This window comes from Macrotis lagotis, chromosome X, assembly GCF_037893015.1.
Source record: "Macrotis lagotis isolate mMagLag1 chromosome X, bilby.v1.9.chrom.fasta, whole genome shotgun sequence".
Taxonomy (NCBI): domain Eukaryota; kingdom Metazoa; phylum Chordata; class Mammalia; order Peramelemorphia; family Peramelidae; genus Macrotis; species Macrotis lagotis.
The window spans coordinates 313,399,851-313,423,919 of NC_133666.1; the positions used below are offsets into that span (position 1 = coordinate 313,399,851).

At 35.5% G+C, this 24,069-nt stretch overlaps 1 protein-coding gene across 5 annotated transcripts in view; it reads right to left on the reverse strand.

Moving 5' to 3' along the window:
- The window catches only part of SETBP1 (SET binding protein 1), a 488,090-nt gene that overhangs the window by 236,076 nt on the left and 227,945 nt on the right, over positions 1-24,069 (reverse strand). For all 5 annotated transcript variants that reach the window (XM_074208185.1, XM_074208188.1, XM_074208186.1 and 2 more), the window contains one exon: positions 10,721-10,774. In XM_074208185.1, the coding sequence (XP_074064286.1) occupies positions 10,721-10,774 (54 nt within the window). The remainder of the gene's footprint in view (positions 1-10,720; positions 10,775-24,069) is intronic.

The following is a 24,069-nucleotide window of genomic DNA, read 5'->3' on the forward strand; positions in this document are numbered from 1 at the left end:
TATGCCATAGAATTATAGATTTAATACTTGAAAGGGGAATCAAAAAAAAAGATGAAGAGGAGGAAACTTTTCTAAACAATCTGAGGTTTGAGAGAGGATCTTTCTAGAAGCAAGAGGATTGGCTAAATAAGCTATGTGAATATTCCAGAATTAGCCAACTACTAGAGAGTATTGTGTTAAAACATTTATAAGCCTTAGTCCTTTACAGAGTCAGGAAACACACTAAAAATATTTTTTTTTCTTAAAAATGACAGTAAATTCCATGCTATTCAGGACATATTTCTAATTTGTCACACAATGATTAACTATTGTGGCATAACAGGAAAAATATATCAAGTTCAGCCAGGAATTATTTAAATCACCACCAGCAAATCATTTCTCTTTTATTTTGTCTTCAATCAGAATGTTCCTCCATTCCCTTTTATGAACTGGGGAGGCTGAGGTTAATGGTTAAGTAATATAATCCTGTATTACAGAGGGCTAAGAGCTGACTGGGTAGCTGTATCAAATCTGATCCCACTATGAGGAGACACTAGGACCAGACTGCCCACAAAGGGGCTAATTAGACCTGGTTCTAAATGTGGTAGGTCAAAGTCTCTGTACCAATCAGCCGTAGGACTAGACTTTTGAATAGTCACTGTACTTCCGGATAGCACAAGATGGGACCACTGTTGAAAGAGCAATGTAGAGGGTAAAGGCTTATAAGTAAATCTGGGCAGCTTAAGAAGATTAAAAAATGGGATCTTTTAAAAGCCTCTGATAGCTAATCATTCAAAAACCTGTTTAGTGGATTTGGGGCATTTTCAAATTGTCCATATTTAGAACTCTGCCTCCAAATCTCTATCTCCTGACTTTCCTGGGTTCCTTTAAATCCCAGCTACAATTTTACTTTCTACATGAAACTTTTCCTGATCTCCCTTACTGCTGGTAACTCCCCTCTGTTGATTATCACCAATTTATTTTGAATATAACTGTCTGGAAACATTTGTTTACTTATTGTCTTTCTTAATAGATTGTAAGCTACTTGAGGGCAGGTACTATCTTTTACCTTTATTTATATTCTCAGTATTTATTCTCAATATGTATTCTCAGCATAAGGTAGAAACTTAATAAATGCTTAATAAATGACTATCATGGCTTTAATCATCTGCTGAGTAACCTTGGGTAAAGGACCTAAATCTATCTCACTCTTCACTTACTGTACCATTATTACATTTTAGTTTCTAAAGAAAGTAGACAATATTACCTCTAATTGTGAAGTCTGCAGAAGAAATATAAACTAAAACAACTAAAAAAAATGAGAATTATAATGTATATGGAGAGATATAAAAATATTTATACAAACTAAAGGAAATTAACATAAAAAACCCAGGAATACAACATACACAACAACAACAGCAATAATAAAATTGTGTATAATATAATAGACTATGCCTGCAATGTAAAAAAATGAAGAAAAATATGAACAAAATGATCAAAACTGAATACTATGAAATTACAATGACCAAATTTATCCCCTAAAATAGATATGAGAGCCTCCCCTTCCACAAGACATATACACTTCTTTGCAGAGGTGAGGTGCAATGGAAAACTTGAGATAGTCTCAAGCATTTTTGACATGTTAGGTTTGTTGAATTGTCTTACCATCCCACCCCACTCTTGTCTTAGTTATAAACAATCGCTTCTTGGAGGTGGGGAACTGGAGGAGTAAACAGGAAAATGTAGGTAATATAAAGGCAAAAGACATCAACAAAAATAATTAATTGCCGGATAATCTTTTTATTAAGACAATGAGCATCATGAGAGCTCACCAGAAATCCCTTGGATCATTTTGTTGTTCTTGAGGAATGTTTAAGAAAATAAATATATAAACAACACTTTCTCTTGGAAATTGGCAAGGTTCAGGTTATCTTCTGTTTTATATATAACTATATCTATTATCTATATCTATATATCCATATCTATATCTATTTCTATATCTATATCTGTATCTATATCTATATATGGATTACTTTCTAAAACATTCAAATGATTGGGGTCCTTAGCAGACAGTAATGTCAACATGAGTCAACAGTGCAATGTGACAGCACAATACCAAGGGATTTCACATAGCATTAAGAGTAACATAGTATTTAGGATAAGAGAAAGGATCCTTTGACTGAAGCATATCTGAAGTCATCAGGAATACAATACTCAGTTCTTAGTGCCACACTGTAGAAAGGATGCTGCAAGGACAGGGAGTTGGAAGATAGCTAGGATGGCAAGGGATCTTTAAGACCAAGCTATATGAACATATGTAGAAAAAACTGGGGTTATTTAGTCTAAAGAGCAGAAATCACCAGAAGTGGGGGAACATAATCACTACCTGCCAGTATTTGAGGGGTCAACCTCAGAGATTCCTTCTAATGCTGAGGGAATGTGATTTTTGTGGCCACAAATTAAAGTTATCTTTTAAATGACAAAGACTTGGGGAAAGCAAATATATTTTTTTCCTCTGAATTTCCCTTGGGTTTTTAACCTACTGTCACATTCAGCACCAAAAAGTATCCCAATTTGGCAACAAACTCCCAAGAGAGAGATTAACCAAACTAACTATATTCATGTTTAAGGTAGGAGAGAGAGAAGAATAACACTTTCAAATACATGAAGATCTCTTTGGAACTTCCTTAGTTATTCCCATATCTGTCTAACCAAATCCTTCCTATACATCAAGGCTAACTCAAAACCACCTCTTTCAAGGAGCATTCCCTGATAATTTCAGGGGAAGAGAAAGAAGGAAAGAAACAAGCATTTTTTATAAATGCCTACAAAATCAAGAATACAACATATACAATGACAACAGTAATAAATTTGTGTATAATAGACCATGATTGCAATAATATGAGTGAAGAAAAGTATGAATACAATGATCAAACCTAAATGCTGTGAAATTACAATGACAATATGACAGCTTATGAAACTAAAGTTGACAGTTGTTAAGTGATTTTTCCAGGGTCACACATCTATTAAGTTTCTAAGGATGGATTTGAACTCAGATCTTCCTGATTCCAGTCTTGGTGCTCTATCCATCTATCCACTTGTACCACCTAGCTATGTGACTTCTCCTGAGTTCAAAACAAACTTATTACCCCTATCATTTACTGGATACTTAAATTCATGTTATCTTGTAATGTATCCTTTTAAAGTATCCTTTAAATGTCCTCATGTGTATAATATCCAGACAAGAATCTAATCTCAACAAGATTCTAGTTTCGTTCAAAGCAAGTGCCAATTATTCTTTGGATTCCTCTTAGTACCAAGTATGATTTCTTGAACACATGAGGTATTTGATAAATGCTTACTGACTGGTGTATAGATTGGTTTCACTTAAAAACTTAACTACAAAATGAGTTTTTCTTCTTCATCCACAGGTTTCTTCGAGGCTGCCAAAATGTCAGTTTAAGTGCACAGGGAGGTTAGAGACAATTCACAGAATCCAGGAAAGGGGTTAACACTTTGGTAATGCAGGAGATGAAGAAGTACAATGGGCTTGGAGGTATCACAAATTTAAAAATGGAAACCTAAATTGTTTTGCATTTTGTGATTCAACCAATAAATGAAGGACTTCTCTTGATCTGAGATGACAGGATTGTAAGAATTTTTAGGGAAAATAAAAGGGTCTTGCTAGGTCATCATCCATCCTCAAAGAACTTCTGAAGTTCATATTTAGAAGCCTAATATTTTGGGGGAAAGCATCTACTTTAATGGATATAGTTGCCCCTAGAAAACGTTAGCAACTAGATAATCATTATATTGATCCTGTTCCCCAGGCCAAGAAATGGATTCTAATCTATCAGAGTGGTTACTATGAAATGGAATAGATAAAAGGTTATAATGGAAGAAAGGAAAAACATTTGCTATCTTTTAGCTGGTGACAGTTGTCAAGAATTTGTCCAAGATAAACAGATCCTATCCCTGCAACTGAGAAAATAGGCCTTTTTAAGAGACTTGGAAATGGTTTGGTAATTTTTTCCCTTACAGATGATATTAGAGTCATTTTCTGCCACTCCCCCCACCCCACTCTCCTAGAAAATATCAGATTGTGGACTATGTTTTGAGACTGTTGTACATATTAGTATAGGTCTGCTCCATGAAACAACTAGACAGATGACATAACAATATTTGTTGAATTTTTTTTAATGTCTATCTCTTCTCAAGGTTACCCACTATAGATCCTTCTACCATTAAGAGTAGGTGGTCCATATTTATTTCCAAAAAAATTAAGAATATTCTGATTTTGTAAGCTCTCATGCACAAAATCAGTGTTTGTTTATTAAGAACCTACTGTATACTTGATTTTCAATAATAGGTGCATTTCTATTCTGTTAACTCAGGAGTTCTCTGTAAACAGTTCACAGATAATCACTTCTTAAATGAGAAATGTGGAGATTTGGAGCAACAGATGTCATGGGTTCTTAAAAGGAGGAAAGGTCATTCAAATTCAAATGCTTTTGTCCCTGGTACTAAGTAGCTAAAAGAGATTAGGGTTGCAGACAAAACTTTCTGTATAATTGCATAATGCTCAGGTGAGTAGCAAATCTTTCTGAAAACAATAGATTTCTCTAGCATAAAGGAAACTGAAAGGGGGACTTAGAAAACTTAGATCAGTCACATGGTTCCTCATTGTTATTTGTCCTCTTAGGGAATTAAAAGGGTATATAGTTTCTAAGTAGTATCAATCAAAAGTAGTTTTAGATTTAAGACTGAATGGATATAGATACACACATATCACAATAGTTTGCTGATAAATACAAACCTTAAAGTTTCAGTTGTATTAATAAAATTTTCTCCATTTTCTCAGTTAGCAAAATAATAAATCAAGCCCTGATTTATAGTGTTTGCTGAATTTTGAGAGATAAGCACAGAGAAAATTTAACAATCAGCTCTCAGGATTCTAGTTGATTCCTCTGCAAGTATATATATACATATATATGCTTTATATAGCTATATAAACACATATGCATATAGCTACACACACATTTCCATTTTTCTATATAAAAGTAGCAATTATAAGAAATGGTAAACACAAAAACATCAGATTTATTTGGATCATTGATAATAATCATGACCTCATGCATTTGCCCTGGATTACTCATGTATATACCTGACAACCATTGGATCAATAAGACTTTTAAAAAAAATCACAGTCAAAGACTTTGGCCTAGCTTCCCAGAGCCACCTGGTTTATTAGAAGGGAGAACTAGGGCTGGAGCAAATGGTCATACTATCATGTGCTGGCAGCTAGAATTAAAGAGAAAGGCCAAAACCTCTAACCTTCTTTATAGCTTTCTGCCCAGTCAATCTTTAGGAAGATTCCTGGGCACTCCCACAGTACAGAGATGGATAGGGTCTACCTGGCAGAGCCAGGTGGGATATGGCAAGGGTGAATATTAAGAGAGGGAAAGCAGTTTAGAAGTCATTTAGTCTAATCTGCTCAGTTTACAAAGAAAAAAAACTAAAGTAGAATGACTAGCCCAAAGTCACATAACCAGGCATACCTGAGACTCAACTGAAGGATCTAAAAAAGAAAAAGTGGGAAAAATAAGAGACATAGAAGTGATCTGGGAAAGGTTCAAGAAAGCCTAAACCTTTAATGTTTTATATAAAATCTAAACCTTTAGACCAAATTCTAAGACATAGGTTCATTAAATCAACTAGAACAGTAATACCTTTTTTCTCAATATCACTTTTGAAAAGAAAGGAAATGCCTATTTTTTTATTTTCAGTCAAAATGATATTCCATAATCTACTCCTCCATTTTTTTTAGGTGGGAAAAAGCATAATGGTGGAGTAAGAAGTTGTACAGACCATTCCTTCTTCATACCTGTCCAAAGAAATGAAAATAAAATAAGATTCAATGAGTTTTCTGAAACATTAGAGAACATATGCTCTGGGTTGAATAGTAAAAGAGGACTTGATCCCCTGGAGGATCAAGGAGAAAAGGCAAAGGAAGGTATTTTGCATTGGAAGTAGACTAATTTTTCCAATTTTGTCTTTAAAAATGAACTTGAATGTCACTGCAAGCACTTTGAGATGTTCTTCAGATAAGCAATAAAATGGACCAGACCCTACTCCCTAGGGGAATTTCCTCCCTCCAAAAGCAGAGGTTTTTTAGTGGAGCTCTCTTTGCAAGTTCCATGCTTGTTGAGAACTGATAAGTGTTCTGTACTGGAAATAAACAGAACTGAAAAAATCAGACCTTATACTCTCATTGTCTCTCCACCCAACCTGAAGATGTGAATGTAAACATAAAGATAAACAGATAGTGCACTGAAATCCAGTTGGTAAAAAATTTGTGACTCTCTACACTTTCAAAGCTGAAAGTCATCAAAGATTAGTGAAGAAACCATGACTATTTTCCTTAAGAGGCTGCAGTAGTAACATGCTTCAAGAAAAAATATCCCCTTAAATGCAGGTGATAAGTGTGGACTGTGTGAAGGCTGACAGGCCCGATTACAGTTATCATAGTGAAAGGCCCATGGTAACCTCCCTTCTGAAAGGCAGTGACAGTTCCTGGAAGGGAACATGTTGGTGAATTATTACAGACACCAGGATATGTGGAGCTCAGGTTCATTTTGAAACTAAAAAAAGAAAAAGAAAATACAACAGTTAATATTTTGGTGGTAAGAAGTAAGCCAGGTGCTGGAAAGGAGTGGTGGTGGTGGGGAAGATGCAGCACAGGATTGGAGTGGGGGGTTTTATTTCCATTTGGAAAGGACAATGCTGGTCTGAGACTCATCTGGTTCTTTCTTATCCAAGACTATAGAAGCATCTGATTTGGCATTCTATTCTCAAAAAAATATTCCCAGGGCTTTTTTGGTTTCTGTAGCATTAGCCTGGAGAGGAAATAATTGGGCATTTATTGCCTTGTGTCAATGATATAATGATATAAGAAATGCACAACTGAGTTATACCAGTGACCAAGTCAGGCCAGAATGGTGAGCATCTTCCATATCCTCTTTATAGTTCCAAAATACAAAAAACATTCCTAATTTCCTTTTCATGACCTCAAAGTGATTGGGGAAATAACCTTAACAACCTTAACTTTTCTCAATGATTTGATTTAAATCTATCATTCTAAATTCATTCAATGATCATAAAATGTTTTCTGTGAGTCTCTCTCTTTGTGTCTGTATCTGTGTGTGTGTCTCTCTCTCTTACACACACACACACACACACACACACACAACTCTACCTTTACCACATTCTAACCATACATTCCTTCAAAAAATTCAAAGCAGGATGCTCCACCTCCACCTCCTAAATCTCTATCTCCTTGAAATCTCCTTCCATTATAACCTGCATTCTTTGCCAATGTCTTCAACACCTTTTTCTCATGCTCACATTACTCTGGGCTAGGAGAGGAGATTTTTTTTTTTAATTCTTCGCTAGCAAGTATAAACCCTCCTCCTATCAAAGTAAGTCAAGAACCTCTTCTTTTATGAGGTTTATTCCCTCCATATATTCTCTATATCATGGCACCTGATGACTATTGGCTCTAAATCACTCTCCCTTCTTTCTCAAGGTGTTTAATACCTGATTCATTGTCTTTCTTTCCACCCCAATTCCTACCTTTATAATTGAGGGCTTCAAATTACATGCTGATGAACCTTTCAAATGCTATTTGTTCTTCCTTGTTTCATTAACCTTTTCAACTCCTATGACCTGTATTTTTACATAATCCTTAGTCATACTTGAGTATCGTTTTATATGTGAACTATTCATTAATCACAAAGATTCCAACTCCTCAGTCAAAGTGTGAAATTTCCTTACTTGATTATAATCTCCTGTCCTTCCACCTCTCTTTGTGGAATCTACTCTACTAATCTAATCTACTATATCTTAGTCAATCTGCCACTTTGTGCTTTCCCAAGCAGTCAACCTCTAATACTAGTTTAAGTGTACATTGTCTTCTACTCTTGATATCCCTTTGTTCTTTCACTATTCAGTCCCTCCAATATCATAACTGTACTTTTCCATGATCAACCTTCTTTGCTTCTGTTCCAGACTCAACCTAGGAGTTATCCTAAACTCTTCACTCTCAGTCACACCCTATATTCAATCAGTTCCCAAGTATCTTTAATTCTTCCATATAATTCTCCCTTCATTCCTTTTGATCCATTTACAAGGAGGCCTTTATCACCTCTAAGTTGGATTAGTTCAATAGTTCCTAATTGGACTCCTCCTCCTCTAGTCTCTCTCCTCTCCCTAATCCATCCCCATGCAGCTTCAAAAGTGATAGATCTGGGACAGGTAGATAACACAGTGGATAGAGCACTGTCCCTGGAATCAGGAGGACATGAGTTCAAATCCTGTCTTAGATACAGTGTACTAGCTGTATGACCTTGGATAAGTCACTTAACCCTATTACCTTGCCAAAAGAAAATACCAAAGTATAAATCTGATTACATCAGTCCCCTTCTCAAGGAGAATTAATGGCTCCCTAGAATCCCAAGGATTAAACATTCTTCTCTTTGTCTTTTATCTTTCTACTTGCTTCTTGCTATTAGCTTTCCAGATAAAATGAACATTAACCCCAGGTCCCCAGAAATCCACATATTCTATGTACCAGTCAAACTGCACTATTTGGTATTCCCTGGGCTTGGCATTCTGTCTCCTGATTCTAGGCATTGCAATAGGCTTGTCCCTAGGCCTAAAATTCTCTCCCTCTTCACTCTATCTCTTGTATCCTTAGTTCCCTTCAGCCCAAGGCTTTTTCCAGTCTTATCAGTTGTTAAAGCCCCAGTCCAAGGTCTTTAAAATTTTTTTAAGTGTTCTGTACTTAATTATTGGTGAATATATTATATACAAAACCCTCAACAGAATAAAAGTTCCTGGAGGGCAGATGAGTAGCCTAGGATAGGGGTGAAGGAGAAGAAAGAAAAAGAAAGGAAAAAATAGAAAGTTACATGATAACTCTAATATACATATATATATATATATTAAAGTAATAGCAAGTTGTACACAATAGATTTACAGCTTCATATACAATCATCTTTTTAAAAATCTATTCTATTAAGTTATAGAAATGCTTGTTTTATTTCTGAAGTTCAGAATAAAATATTTTTTTTAAAAAAAGAAACCAGAATGTAATAGTTCTTAACAAATGCTTGTCAGGTGATTGCACTTTTCTAGTGATGGATGATTATGCCTATTTTGTTTCAATTCTCTAGAATATTTTATGCATTGAAATAATTTAAATAAATGGATCTCGAGCAATTTTAGTTAGTTAATTGGTAGACAACATTAATCTTTCCATAAAACATTAAAAAAGAGACTTTATCCAAAGAAAAGATGAAGTAATACAAGTGTGCTATTTACTTCCTCAAAAGGCATATGGGCCAAATCTCATCAAAAAGATCACAAGAAAATGTGAGAGCTATGCTGAGGTCAAGGGTTAACCCAACATCCACTTTTGGGGGGGGCAATATTTGGCAAAATGAACAGTAGAAAAATTGAACAGATGAAAACCAGTTATGTTTTTTAACATCAAAACACTAGGTAATGAAGTGGTTTTAGTCTTAGCTATGATCGTAATTAAATGCATGATAGATTACCTAACCTTTTTTTTGGCCTCAGTTTCTCCATCTATAAAATAAGAATAATAACCCCTGGCTTACCAATCTAATAATAGTATTTGAAGGGATAGATGAGACAATTTAAGTACAAGTGCATGAGGAAATTAACAACTCTTCCATAGTGTATGATATGATATAAAAGTATCATAATTTGTTCATCCCCTTGCAGTTGCTATTATATCTGACATGTTTCTCAAAATAAGAGGAAGCAAGCACTTTGTGTGTGGGGGAAAGAGGGGGTGGCGGTGGCAGATGTTAATGATTGCTATCTACTGAGTTTGGGGTAAAGAATAGATTAAAAAAGTAACAATCTCACTTCAAAATTTATCTCATGTAAGAAAGCAGGGTTCCATGTATGAACATATGCTAATGTATGTATGAACATACAAGCTATGTATGTATATATGTGTGTGTGTTTGCATGTGTAGACATATAATGAGGCCACATGTACAATTTCATTAACAAAAATGGGGAAGGAAATATATTTTTATATTTTACCTGCTCAAAAGGAAGCTCACATAGAATAGCTGCCCACTTCTTCCTCTTCTATCAGTTTGCCCAAGGCATCCTTTCAAACAGCAGCCTGGCTAGAGACAATAGGTGGCCCATTTCCCTAACTAGAATCAGCAGCAAATCAACCATCTGTCACTGCAGGGGTCTGAGATTAACCTAGCCACTGGACCATAACTGTAAGGCATTTGCACATTTAGATTACAGAAATTTTAGTCTACTATTTAAAGAGGAGAGTACAAAAAAAAAAGATAGGCCCCCAGGCTCTTTTGGGTTAACCCTTCACAGAGCTTGGTCACCATCTGATAGCACCTCACACCCAGTTTTTCTCATTACATACTGTTAAGAGGGAGAGGGAAAAGACTGTGTTCTGTTAATAATGATGATGATGATGATGATGATAATAATAATAATCAAAGCAAGAGAGTGAAAGACATAAACACACATATACCAGGGACTGCCATCAAATAGTGTCTTGGGTCAACGGACAGGATTTAGACTAGAATTCCTTCTTCCATATCCATACTGGGGACAAAGTCAAAGTGGTTGATGTTCTCTTTTCCCAAAACATACAGCAAAGTCAATGAATTTACCTGTGGCTGAAATCCTTTGAGGTCACTGGCTGTGTGGTCATTGCCCGCAAGAAGCTGTGGAAAGACAAAAGAATCCTATTTAAGTGATATAGAAAAAATTTTGTGCATAGTCTTCTCAGGACATCTGATCTTCATATTACTACATGAAATTGCAACTTGGAGGCAAAGGACTGAAACACCAAAGGGATGTTGTCTTAACTAAAGTTTTATGCCCTTAAAATCTATCAAAGGATGAGACTTACAGCTAGAGGGAACCTCCCAGATTACTGAGACCTCATTTGACAAAGAAGAAAATGGGGGCCCAAAGAGGGTGCAGCAACTTTCCCCAAAGAGAGAATTTAGATTCAGTTTCTTCAAGTCAAAACACAGGGCTAGAATAGTGGACCACAGTAGTTACTTTATCACCTCAGCTTTAGTCATCCTCTTTTCTCTGAACCTATTTCAATCCTACTTATTCTTCAAAGTCTAGTTCAAATAACTACCCTCTCTCTTCAAGAAATTTTTCCCTATCACCTGGGTTTCAGTGATCTCTCTTTCTTCTGAATTTGAATATTATATATTATTTATACTATTCAATTTACACTTATCACTTAATAAAGAATTTTAAGGTTTGCAAATTACCTCACAAATATTCTCATCTTTACCTTACACCAATGCTAGGAGGTAGTACTATTATTAGCCACATTTTATAAATGAGAAATCTGAAGGAGACACAGGGAAAGTGATTTGCCCGGGTCATACAGCTGGTAAATATAAGGTCAAATTGGAATTCAGGTTGTCCTCACTTTAAGTCCTGCAGTCTATTTATACCATTTTATATTATGTTTTGCTGTCACAGAGTCTTTGAAGAAATCTCATGCCCCTGTAAAGTAGAAAGGAAATCCCTGGAGTCTTAAACTCAATCATCTAGATAGAAAGATTGATAGACAGGGATGAGTGGAAGGAAAGAAGGGAGGAAGATTATGTATCCACTTTGTTGCAAACACCATGCTAAGTACTTTACAAATATCTCATTGACAGAGGTAGAGAAGGAAAAAGAGAACTATGCCTTTGAATAGCTCCTAATAATTTGTACACTCTAGCAATGTATTAGTTAATTGGATGATTTATTGATTTGCTGATAAAATACCTGCAAGCATGTGGTTTAAACAAAAGCAAAAAATAAAACAAAATCCATGACCAGGAGTAGGGAAAAAAGGTCAGATGCTTATTTTGATTCCAAGAGTGTTACTGTTAGCTTTGTTAAGCCTAGGGAGAATCTGTGGAAATAGGAAAGATTTCATATTTGCTGTAACAATATTTTATTTGACTCAAGAAGGAAAGGAATTCATGCTGGGCATCAATGCCTACAGCCATTTCAAAAGCTCAATTGGGCTTTGCAGCTTCCCCAAAAGAAGACATCGATGATGAGGCTTAAATGGTGTTAAAGCTGGAAAAGAACTTCAAGCAGGAGACAAAGGAGAAGGAAAGGGAATAAGCATTTATGTCATATCTACTATCTGCCAGACCCTGTACCATGTTCTACAAATATTATCTCATTTTAAAATTTTATAAAAAATGTAGAGACTCCACCTCCCTCTTAGCAATGTGTCCTAGAGTTAAGAGTTAAAGGTAAGAGGACTTTTTGGGAAAGGAAGGAAAAGGAAAAGAGAGGAAGAGATAAGTGGGGGGGGGGAGAGAGAGAGAGAGAGAGAGAGAGAGAGAGAGAGAGAGAGAGAGAGAGAGAGAGAGATCATCAAGACTTACACTTTTATTATGATATGATTTTTCATTTCTGAACCAGAACCAAAGTACTTCTGAAATATTCTGTAATTGGAAATCTCAGTCTGTTACCAAGTTCTGTCCTCCTCATCTCTATGAGAAGTTGTAACTATTACATATTTTAGCATAACAGAAAAGAGGTCATAGAAAGCCCCTCAACTATATAAAGACAAAAGTCACATCCCCAGAAGTTTTGGAGGGCAAATATTCCCAGTTTCTTTTACTGTTCATTATTACGTAACCCAGACCCTTTACCATTCTATTTTCTTCCTCAGTAAACATTTAAATTTACCAAAAATGTCCTCAAAATGTGATGCTCCTAACCAAAAGCAACATTCCAGGCACATATATCACATAGGTTTAGACCCAGATTGGAAGCATCCTTCAGAGGCTTTGTTTTAGAGGTGAAAAAAAAGAGATCCTGGAAATTAAGATCTATTTAAGATCCTTACCCATATCCTCCTTGGTCTTAACCAAGTCCCTCCAGAGTGTGACTAGAACAAAACACAGTGGTACTGTTAGGCCCTTTTTCTAATGCTGTAATTTGTTGATAGTCTAAAATCACTCTAGCTTTTTGGGTGGCCATTTTCCACTGATGACCAACATTAAGCCTGAAATCCAAAAAACCTCCAACATATTTAAAAAAATTGTCATCTCTCTCTCCATTCTCTATTTGTACACTTAGCAATCAATCAACAATCATTTTTAAATGCCTACTATGGACTAGGATCTGTTAACTATTAACATAAATACAAATGTGAAACAGTCCTATCCCCAAAGAGCTTTCAATTTAGTATAGATATAGAAAACATTTATTTTTTAATATTCAATGCCTTGTTTGCCTGATGATGTTGAGTGAAGTGAGCAGAGCAAGGAGAACATTGTACGTATTAACAGAACATTGTGAGATGATCAACTATAGTGGACTCAGCTCCTCTCAGCAGTTCAATAATCAAGGACAATCCTAAAACACTGTGATGGAAAATGCCATCCAAATCCACAGAAGAAACTATGGAGTCTGAATGCAGAGCAAAGCATATTATTTTCATTCTTTAAACTTTATACTTTTTCTTTCTCATGTTTTCCCCTTTATTTCTGATTCTTCTTTCACAACATGATTAATATGGAAATGATTGTACATGAACAACCTATATCATATTACTCAGTGCCATGCGGAGGGGGAGAGAAAGAGAGCAGTAGAAAAATGTGAAACTTGAAAGATTACAAAAAGATGAATGGTGAAAACTATCTTTGTATTTAATTAGGAAAAATAAAATAACATGAGATGCAGAGTGAGTACTAATAGAGGGGAATCATTGAAAGACTTTTGAAGGAGGTAGCACTTAAATAGAACTTTGAAGAGCGCTAGGGATTCCAAGAGGTAGAAGCAAAGAAGCTGGGGTGAGGGGGTGAGGATTGGCCATTATAGATATCAGAGAAGGAATATTATTTGGAGACAAATTGTGAAGGGCTTTAACCATTAAACACAGGAGTACATATTTTAATCTTAAGGCAATGAAGTGGGGGTGGACTTGGGAATAACTATGAAAGTTTCTTAAGAAGAGGACCAGGATCAGAACTACTTGTATTATAAGAATATGTACATGGTAACTCTGTGGAGTATGGGATAAAGATATGAGAGACTGGATGCAAGAAGACTGATCAGGAGGTTATCATAATAGTCCAGCTGAGAGATGATGAGAGTCTGATCCAGACAAGTTGTGCTATGAATAGAATAGAGTGAAGGGGAGAGATTGTGGGATGGTGCAGATATAGAACTGACAAGATTTGGCAACTATATGAACATGAGAGATGAGTTAGTCAAATATGAAAAATTAAGGATGACTCCTCTGTTGGGAAATTAGTTAACTAGAAAAATGGTAGTGCCCTGGTTTTCAATAGTGAAGTTAGGAGGAGGAATAGATTTGGAGGATACAGATAGAGTTCTGATTTCAAATGTATAATTTGAGATGCCTATGGGTTATCCATTTAGATTAGAGATTCATTAGAGAACATATGGGAGATGATGAGATCAAAGAAAAAGAATATTAAAAGAGATGCCTAGGGACAGAGTCCTGAAGTTTATTTACATTTGGGGGGGCAATGTGGGGGGATAAAGATATGAACAGTGAATCTATAAAAGAAGTTGTGAACTTGAACTCATGGATTTTATACTCAGACAGCAATAGGGCTAAAAAGATGTCTAAAAGCTTATCTAATTCTATTCCATCACTTTAAAAAGGAAAATAAAAACCTGATGTCCAAAGAGTGAATAACGTTTTCAAAATAGTGGGAGATCCTAATTTCAGAGTCATATCTGTTGACTTCAAATTCTATCCTCTTGCCATTGTACCACACTTCTTCCCTATCTAGTGGAAGATAAAATAGATAAACATAAAATGAATAGTACAAGTTGAAAGAGGCTCCGAACCAAATAAATTGGGTAGACAATAATAACCAAAGTATAATCTAGTAGTTCACAGTGAGTATACCAGAGTTTCAGAATCACGTTGATAACTATAAATAATGAAATCTAATTAGTAAAGTTGACCAGCACCAGATTAACAAAAGTCTTAAAGAAACAAGGAGTTTGCTTTAATCATATTGAGAGCAATAATATAGGAAAATTAATAATTTTCTCTATATAACCCCTGATTAATTATCCCAAATTGATCACATTTGGTGATCTTATACAACCTTTGAGTTGGCCTATTCTATAAGACACATGGTACATTCCTATCCATTCTTCTGTGGACAAAACTTTTAGAATTTTTCTTCCATGATTAATTTCCCAAGGACAGTATCACAGTATCACAGCCAATTAATTACTCTTTAAATATATTCATTATTTAATTGATATACTTCATTCAGACCCATTGCTAATCTTTAGTAGCACAACTTGTGTTCATGACAGAAATGCAGAATTATGGGGGGGAGTGAAAGGAGGTTGGATTGGGAGGAGCAAAGTAGGAGAGGCAAATAGGCCAATGTTCATTTTACCATCTGGGAATTGGCTTCAAATTCTGCAGTCATGATGAGGAGCCATGGAGGAATGGCCATTTCTTTGACCCTTCAACCAAGAATCTTGGGCTGATTGATTTCATAAGGCAATAACTGTTGCTCATCCTGCCACTGATTTCTTAATTGAGAATAGGAGCAAAAATTTTCAGTCACTTTAGAAATGTGCTGTTTTATTATGTCAGCAGTTCTGTGACTGAGGAATAGCCAAATCTATTTGGTAAATAAAAGATAAAGAGATAACATTTTTATCATTCTGTTTTGTTTTTTCTCCTAACTGTATAAGACTGAGATTATTCTCACTTTCCTCCAGATTCTTCCTTAACTAACCCCAGCCCTCATTCATCTCCTCTGAATATTAACCTAATACTTAGCTTTCTTTATTTTTCAACTAGACTTGGGGTTGGCTCTTTGGGGGCAAGCGTCAGGCCTTATACTTAAGTATTGTTCACAGCCTCCTCAATGAATTTGGAATTTGTTTGAGGGTAGGATGAGGTCTTATACTTGTGAATAGTATGGAGATTCAAAGAGAAGGGAAGGGGTAACTTGGCACAATATTGTGCTATTCACAAAACAGTTGTTCGATTTAAAATTTTTGATTATCAACTCAAGAGCACAAGAACAATGTCCAGAGGATTCAGAGAAGAGGAAAAAGAAGAGTCCTAAAAGAACTGGGGTTACAGAGACTTTAGGAAAGAGACAATTAAGCTCAAAAATATCCAAACCGGGAAGAGGCAAATAAGTCATATGTTCAAAACCATTTAGTTCTCATATAAAATCTGGGAAATTGATTGATATGATATGCTTTGTAAGTCTTTCTGATCTCAGGAATACCAAGCTATTTCAGGGAATCACATCCCTACAGTTTCATTCTTTTGAGAAAATGCTTCCTTCTCTTCTCAGAGAAACCTGGAAGGTTGTATGTAGAAGACAATCACCCTCACTCTCACCAGATGAACCAGTCAGATACAAAATGTGAGACTTTAGAACTGGTCACCAGGTATTTATGGAGACCAACTGAAAGCAGGGCAATATGCATAATTAATGAACACACAATGCCCCTCTCCAACTTGTCTTGCCACAGCACCATTCCACCATCTCTAGGGGAGAAAGACCAGGGAAAGTGCATTAAGAAAACATCATTTTGTCCAGAATTAATTATTATCCAAATCACCATGTATTCTGCAACTGAGTAAAGTCAGAGAACTTGAAGACTGTGAAGACCACCACCCAACATTCAAGTCAACAAGCATTCTTTGGATACTAAAAATTATCAGGGAGAGGATCAAGCTGAAGAAAACTAAAGTCCTCATGGAATTTTCCTTCCTGTACCCCATTGAGGAAGAACAAAGTATGAGGGACAGAAAGATAATTTAAAAAATAGGATTAGGTTTTACAGAATCTTAAGAATCACTTGGTCCAAATCCTTCATTTTTTAAATGAGAATAATGAGGCCTGGAATTGCTGTTGTTTTTCTTTTCCTGGGTTACTCATCATGTTAAGGGTAGAATTTAGAACATCCTCACATTCTACCTTTTATATCTACATGTATATAGGTTATTCTATTATCAACTGTAAGTTTGTGAACTTTTTAAAGAAATCTTTTACCAGAGATACTCCTAAACTCTTTCCCTAACCCCATTTTCTTTATTTGTCTTAATTTCCTTTCTTTTAAGCTCTGCCACTCAAGTAAACCTGTTGACTACAACAGGAAAAAATCCTGATATGTCAACCTCCTTACAAAGCGTCAGACATTATCATAATTACAGTATGGGCACAGCATCTAAACTTTTTACTGAGAGAATGAGAGACACACTGTAAAAAAAGCAACTCTCTTCAAAACAACTATCACTACCCTGCTCAACAACTCAATCCCAACCCTATTGCCAATTTCAGTGTTGACTATTAGAAATCTATTTCTTCTCTGAAGATGCCACCAGTCAGGAAAAAAATCAAAAGAAGGAAGAAGGAAAAATTAAATTGAAATGGAACTCTTTGAATTTGAGTCAGTTATTAATGTAAAGGATACAACCTTTTCTCCAGGATCACTATATCTCCATATAGCAAAAGAGTAAAAGGATAGAGCAGGGACTGACCTGAAAAGATTTACATTTAAAAGACAAAGAACAAAGCAAGGAACCTGAGAATCTTTTCTTTCACATTTAATTTGGCTAGAAGCAGTTCTTTAGTCCCCAGATTACTGTGTCACTGTCATATTCCTCCAGTAGAACCAGTAGAACGTATATGATCCTTTAGGGTAAACTATGAACTCTTGTCTTCATATTTACAACCCCTAACAGATTCCTACTCATAGTAGTAGTTGATTGTTAAAATAACCTGAAATTAATCTAGTTTAAAACTTTCATTTTACATATGAGGAAACTAATATTCTAGAATGCCCAGGAATATTTGATTTCCAATGAGTTTACTGATCTGTTCTCTATGGCCAATGTCCAGGAATAGTTGTCTTCTCAGATTTCCAATGAGTCTCCCTGCTCTACAGTCACTGATGTAGCCTGTTAGAAACACTAAAGTCAGTTAAAATGAATACTCTTGAGAGGACTGAAGGTAAAGAGGTAGCCTACTTCGGCATAGAGTAGATCCTGCAATGACTTCTATGCAGAAAACATACAATTTGGTAGTCAGAGGGAAAACAAAGACTGTAATAATCAATACCAATATATAATCATGGGATAGATAGCAGAGCCCACTCCATACCAATATATATCAATCTCACTATCACTCCATAAAAGCATTATGAATCATATTCCCTTAAACTCTGTGATCAATCTCCCTAAAGTCAAAACAGGGATCTTCCCTTTCATGGTTAAGAGTGTAGGGGAGGGGCAGCTAGGTGGCGTAGTGGATAAAGCACTGGCCCTGGAGTCAGGAGTACCTGGGTTCAAATCCGATCTCAGACACTTAATAATTACCTAGCTGTGTGGCCTTGGGCAAGCCACTTAACCCCGTTTGCCTTGCAAAAACATAAAAAAAAAAGAGTGTAGGGGAAGGGGAAGGAGTAAGAGCTGGGAAAGGTAAAGAAATCCTTTGTGAGACAAAAAGAGCCTAACCTTACATAAGTATAAGTTATAATAGATAATAATTAGCCAAGCAGAAAATCTTTTGACCAAAAACTCTGGGTTGTCCTTTGTATTTTTAAGGGTTTCCACTATAATTACTAGAAAGAAAATTACATTTAAATTTAAATTATATAATTCCTTACATGCCCATGCAATACTTAAAAGATTTTGAAACTAGAAGATCTATACAGTCATAAGTTAGCAATGGGATAAGGTGTCATTTGGATAAGATGCAAGATTAACAGCTCACCTCAGGGTGCTCCTGATCCAGGAACTGGGATGAGATAAGAGATGTCTACAAATTAGAGAGAGGACAACTCCAGGGGGCTAATTTGCCAAGGATCAATGAAGAAACAAAAATGTGGAACCAACTCAGAAGGTCATTGACTAGTAAGCTATACTTCCAGTTGATTTAATTCACCAAAAATTTTGAATCTTTTTTTCCTGTTGCTAAGTAGAAAGCAAAGCCTTTTGGGGAAATAATATCAATTCTCTTAACAATCTTCACTCACTCCTTAAGTTCCTCCTTTCAAGGTAGGGCCAAAACTGTAGCTTCCCCTTAAATGACTTTGCAAAAACAGCACAGAATTAGGGAAGGAGGCGGGGTAGAATTCTATTTATTTTACAATTACCAGAGGGCTGATGATACAATGAAATCCCTCTGAAATTTTTGCTTTGAAATTTCAAAACTTGGAATAGAAGAGAACTGGTACTTATAGGGTAAAGACAAAAAAAACCCCTAAAACTCAGGGGACCACCACCAAAACCAATATTTTGACTTTGAACATTTCACCTTTCCTTCCTGTATCTCAAGTTCATCTATAAAAGGTGTTCCATATGATCTCCATATCCCTGTCTAGTTCATGAGTTCATAACTATCTTATAAGAGTCTACTTTACTTTCTTGAATTCTCTCTCATCACTGCCAGTACTATGGGAGCAGTAGTCAGAGACTATGGCTTCAGTACCTAGATGAATGTGGTCTCATTTATATAAACTGCTTGAGGGCAGGAGCTGTCTAGCTTTTAAATAGGTCTGTACTTGCAGTACTTTGTAAAGAAGCTTAATAAATGCTTTCTCTCATCTAATCTAATTTAATTCTTGTTCCTTGTATGAGTTCATGTGTCCCAAGGAGAACAAGGAAAGAGGGAGCATTCAGTTGGCCTTCCCCAAACCTACGATATTTCCTAAAAATTACCACTGATTCCTTATGGGGTGGAAAGGAAAAGAGAGCTTCCTTCCCTATTGAGTCTCCATGATTGGTTGTTGCCTGTTTTGTTATTACTTTGCTTTTCCCCCTCCAGAACAGGAATACTACCCTTTTGGACAGATGGCTGCTCACATTGCAGCTTCAGTTAGCTTCCCCAATGAGGCTGAAGGCAAATCCACATTTGAGCTGAAAGTAAACAACCTTCCAATTCAAAAGGCATTAATTTTAACTGCCAAAGCATTTGGGGTGTTCAGTACAGATGTCAAGTAGACAGTTTCTGACCAAGCTAAGCCAGGGAACATAAGCAAGTTACACATTTTAAGCTGCCATCCTAGCGATGCTGTTTGTCCTTCAGCTAAATCCCTTCAGCCTAGTGGAGTTTTAAAGGTTAAATCTGAAGCAACTGACAGTGCCAATCTCAGCTCTTGGGATGTTTCCTCTTGGAAGAGCAAAGAACATGGCTGCCAGAGAATCACAAAATCACAGAGCTGGAAGGGATGTTGGAGGTGAGTTAGTCTGACTTCTTATCTAAAGTAGAAAATGTCTATAAGGTCATTGCAGCATCATGGAATATCTGAATTGGAACGTTTCCAGAGGTCTTCTGTCTAAATCCTTTACCAGAAGCATGAATTTCTTCTTCAAGATCATCAGAACATCATAGATTACTGAAGATAGAAAGGATCTAACCCAGACTGTATTTAAAACAGGAATCCTTTCAAGAAAGTATTAACTTTTCAAACAAATAATATTAAGTTTGAGAAATACCGCCAATAATGTTGGTGCTCAAATCTTAGTTTGCCTTTAAGGAAGGTGACATAATACATTTAGATGAATGAGACCCACTTCTAGATACTATGTCCACAATAGATTTTAAACCTCTTTTGATCCTCATGTTACATTTTGTCTGGGTACTGTTCCTTGTCTCAGACTTGAGGGCTTCCCTTTAACAACTGTCTTCCCTCATTGGAATGTTAGCTCCTTGAGGATAATTTTTATCTTCAGTGCTTAGCAATGGACTTTGAACATAACAGAACCTCAATAAATTCTTGTTGACTGCTTAAATGATTATGGAATACAGGTATAAAAGAATATTGATGTGCCAAAATAAATGATGAAATTTCATAAGAAATTGGAAGACATTTATGAACTGATGCAGAAGATGTAAGTGGAGCTAAGAAAATAATTTATGCAATAACAGTTCTTTCTAATAGTGAAAAGTCAACTTAAGAGACTTAAAACTCTGATCAATACAATGAAAAACTATGGGTCAAAAAGGATGAAAATGAAACACATTCATATCCTGACAGAGAAGCGATAAAATTAGAATGCAGAAACAAACATATCCTTTCAGACAAGGCTAATGTAGGAATTTATTTTGCTGGATGTACAAAAATATAATTGAGGGTTTTATCACTTGCATTTGTTCAACTGGGAGATAGTAAAAGGGACAAATTAATTTTTAAAATGCTCGAAAATTGTACCTAGGATTTGAGTTCTATAGGACAAGAGATCTAGATGGGGTGTTGAGACATGCCAGTACTTACAGTATATGCCTTTTCTTTAGTGGGGAAGCACCAAAAAGGTCATCTTTCCAAACTTACAAAACTTGTTAACTTGTTAACTTTATTCCCGACTTTAAATAGGGATAATTGTGAGAATATAATCTTCAAGAGGTGTGTCTGTCATGAACCATTTACCATATAAATATCATTTCTCCTTTCCCCACATATGTTCTTGCATTTAAATATCTCTTATCCATAAATTCAAATGAATTGCATTGGATGTTTAACAAAGGTTGGATGAATGTACTGGCATGAGCGTGTCTTCTCAGACACCCAAGTTGTTTATCACTTCAAAGAAAGAATAAAAAAAATACTTCAGGATTCTGTGAAATTTCCCTAAAATCCCCCAAAAGACAACAATAATTGAAGAGAAGTTCCCATTAAAGTCAAGATATTGTAGAATTTTAATAGCAGGAAAATATCTCTGCTTCTTTTTTCTTCTGATTCATTTCAAATTATCATGTAACATGACTAGATAATCTCCTAACTCTGACCGAGGAATAATATTCATCCCTGTGACAAACTTCAAGAAATTAATTCAAAGTTTCACAAAGATTGTAGAATTTCAGAGTTGAAAGGAAATCCAGGGCTCATTCATCCCTTTACAACATAAATGACAAGTGGTCATCTAAACTTTGGTTAAAAACCTTCAGTGAGTCATAACTCTCTACATACCCTTCACTTGGAGACAGTTCATTATAAAGATATTTCCCCCCCTTAATATCAAACCTGATAGCCTACTTAAACTCCATTAATTTAAGAAAAGATAATTAGTATCTGTCTGAAACCATCAGCAAGCATTATATGCAATAGGAATAAGCTAGAAGGTTCCCGATAAGATCAGGGGTGAAACAAGAATGCCTGTTCTTCTATTCAATATTGTATTAGGGGGCAGCTAGTGGCACAGTGGATAGAGCACCAGCCCTGAAGTCAAGAGTACCTGAGTTCAAATTCAACCTCGGACACTTAATAATTACCTAGCTGTGTAGCCTTGGGCAAGCCACTTAACCCCATTTGCCTTGCAAAAATATATATAGATATAGATATAGATGATATAGATACAGATGATGATATAGATAAAGATATAGATACAGATGATGATATAGATAAAGATATAGATACAGATGATGATATAGATAAAGATATAGATACAGATGATGATATAGATAAAGATATAGATACAGATGATGATATAGATATAGATATAGATATAGATAGCACTAGAAATACTATATTAGAAATGTTAGCTTCAGCAATAAGAGAAGAAAAAGAAATTGAAGGAAATAGATTGGGAAGGAAGAAACAAAACTATCACTCTTTGCAGATGACATGATGAAATATCTGGAAAAGCCTAAAAAATTATCTAAAAAACTACTGGAAACAATTAACAAATTTAGTAAAAATAAACCCACATAAATCCTTGGCATTTCTGTATATTACCAACAAGCTACAGCAGCAAGAATTAGAAAGAGAAATCCTACTTAAAAATAACATCGGACAACATAAAATACCTAGGAATCTACCTGCCAAGGCAGACTCAGAAACTCTATGAAAACAAGTATAAAACAGTTTTCACGCAAATAAAATCAGATCTAAATAACTGGGCAAATAGCAACTGCTCATGGATAGGCTGAGCTAATATAATAAAGAAGACAATTCAACCTAAATTAACCTACTCATTTAGTGCCAGACCAATTAAACTTCCAAAAATTACTTTAGTGAGATAGAAAAAAATTGTAACTAAATTCATATGGAGAAACAAAAGGTCAAGAATATCAAGGTGATTTAATGAAAAAAAAATTGCAAAAGAAGGCAGCTTAACCTTACCAGACATAAAATTATATCATAAAGAATCACTCATTAAAACTGTCTGGCACTAGCTAAGTAATAGAATGGTGGTTCTGTGGAATAGATTAGGTGCAAAAGAGATAGCAGGAAATGATTATAGTAATCTGTTTGATAAACCCAATGAGTCCAGCTTCTGGAGTAAGAACTCACTCTTTCATTAAAAATTGCTGGGAAAACTGGAAGATAGTATGGCAGAAACTAGGATTAGGCTGATGCCTCATACCCTATACAAAGATAAGATCAAAATGGATGCAGGATTTAGACGTAAAACACAATAATATAAACAAACTAGGAAAACAAGGAATAGTTTACCTGTAGGTTCTATAGAAAGGGGAGCAGTTTATGATCAAGGAAGAGATAGAGAACATTATAAAAAACAAATTAGATAATTTTGACTACATGAAATTAAAAAGCTTTTGCACAAACAAAATGACTCTAACCAAGATCAAAAGAAATGTAGTAAATTGGGAAATAATTTTTACAACTCGTACTTCTGACAAAGATTCATTTCTAAAATATATAGAGAACTGAGTCAAATTTATTTAAAAAAAAACAAACCAAGCCATTCTCTAATTGACATATCATCAAAAGATATGCAAAGGCAGTTTGCAGATGTGGAACTCAAAGCTATCTGAAGTCATATGAAAAATTGCTCTAAATCATTACTTTCGAGAAATGCAATTAAAGCTTCTCTGAGGTACCACCTCACACCTCCCAGATTGACCAATATGACCAGGAAGGATAATGATCAATGTTGCAGAGGATGTGGGAAATTTGGGACACTAATGCATTTTTAGTAGGTCTGTGAAATAATCCAACCTCTCTGGAGAGCAATTTGGAATTATGCCCAAAGGGAAATAAAAATATGTAT